The 1435-nt window shown below is 41.2% G+C and overlaps 1 protein-coding gene across 1 annotated transcript in view; it reads right to left on the reverse strand.

Moving 5' to 3' along the window:
• LOC107581832 (ethanolamine kinase 1-like) overlaps nt 1-1094 on the reverse strand; it is a 17178-nt gene extending 16084 nt beyond the window's left edge. Inside the window, exon 1 of the mRNA XM_016267495.1 lies at nt 692-1094. Coding sequence (XP_016122981.1) covers nt 692-871 — 180 coding nt within the window. The 5' untranslated portion in view covers nt 872-1094. The remainder of the gene's footprint in view (nt 1-691) is intronic.
• Nucleotides 1095-1435: the final 341 nt, after the last annotated feature.

Raw genomic sequence — 1435 nt, forward strand, 5'->3', positions numbered from 1 at the left:
AAGATGAACGGAGGTCTTACGGGTTTGGAACGACATGAGGGTGAGCACTTAATGACAGAATTTTCATTTTGGGGTGAACTAATCCTTTAAAAAAATATTAATGATTTGGCTCAGCGACGACCATTTTATTTGTGTATATATAAATATATACACACACACACACACACACTAAATGAACTAAACTTTTTAAACACACTAAAATAAATGAATAAATTCTAAATTTATATTTTTTATTATTATACTTATTTTTTAACAATCGAATGAATCAAACTATACAAATAGCAAAGAAGTCACAGCCAGCTGGCCCGTGAGTACACAGGAGACCCCAGCTCATTTCAAACTAACGTTACATCTTCTCATGCATGACGCAAGATGGTAATTTATTGCTTTATACCTGTTTTATTGTAGACTACGTACGATTAAATGTGATTAAACTGGATGTAATGACCACAGCAGCTGGCTAAATTAGCCAGGCTAGTTCCCAACGTCACTCATGGGTCATAACTAGCAATAAAAACCCTTCATCGTCATTTACGCTATATTCCAAAGTGGAGATACACACACACACACACACACACACACACACACACACATATATATATATATACATAAACCGCAAAATAAATTGATACAGAAAGGCCTTAAAGACGCCGGGAGTAGATTAGCTGAAGCTACAGACAGTCGGACTTACCTTAGTCCGGATCAGGTTCGGGTCCCAGCGCGGTCTGAGCTCTTGGATCAGCTGCATCGCCCCCTCCGTCACGTTGTGCTCGTCCACGAAGATCGGGAATTTTCTGATCGCCGGTGACCCCACCGGCACGTGGATCTCCGTCTCCATCATACGACTGATCTGTGTGTTAACGCCCGACATTCAAGTTTCTGGATCTATGAGTACTCACTCTGTGTACTGCGTATTCTGGAGGTCTGAAGGTTTTTATTTGAATATGCAGTGAAGGTCCAGTCCGGTTTGGTGTGTGCAGAGAAAAGAGGAGCGGCTCATGTGCCGGTACCGTCGGTTTCTGTCATCCTCATCATCCTCATCATCCTCATCACGGCAGGAAAAAACGGCGCTTCTTCCTTCAACAGGCCCCGCCCACAAGAAATCATCCGATGACGGAGGCCTAGCTCCTGAATATTAATGAGCTCAGGATGACGGGGCTTCTTCTACGGCGAAGGATTGGCTTATTAATATTTATTAGGTCAAGTGACGTTGCTGTTGTAAGGACTTGGCTCATGAATATTAAGAGTAAGCCTTCGCCATAGTAAGTTTCGTGAATCACCTTGCTCTGTCTTTTGAAATACAAATATGCTCATTATTTCGTCTTCTTTCCTCATTCCAGAGTGTCATTGTATGTGCCTTAGTATTAGTAAGAAAGCATATAATATACAAATTCTGAAGTCAAAGATGTAATGTAAACAATCTGAATATTTAGCC

The sequence above is a fragment of the Sinocyclocheilus grahami genome, unplaced genomic scaffold, assembly GCF_001515645.1.
Source record: "Sinocyclocheilus grahami isolate Dianchi unplaced genomic scaffold, SAMN03320097.WGS_v1.1 scaffold3.1, whole genome shotgun sequence".
NCBI lineage: Eukaryota > Metazoa > Chordata > Actinopteri > Cypriniformes > Cyprinidae > Sinocyclocheilus > Sinocyclocheilus grahami.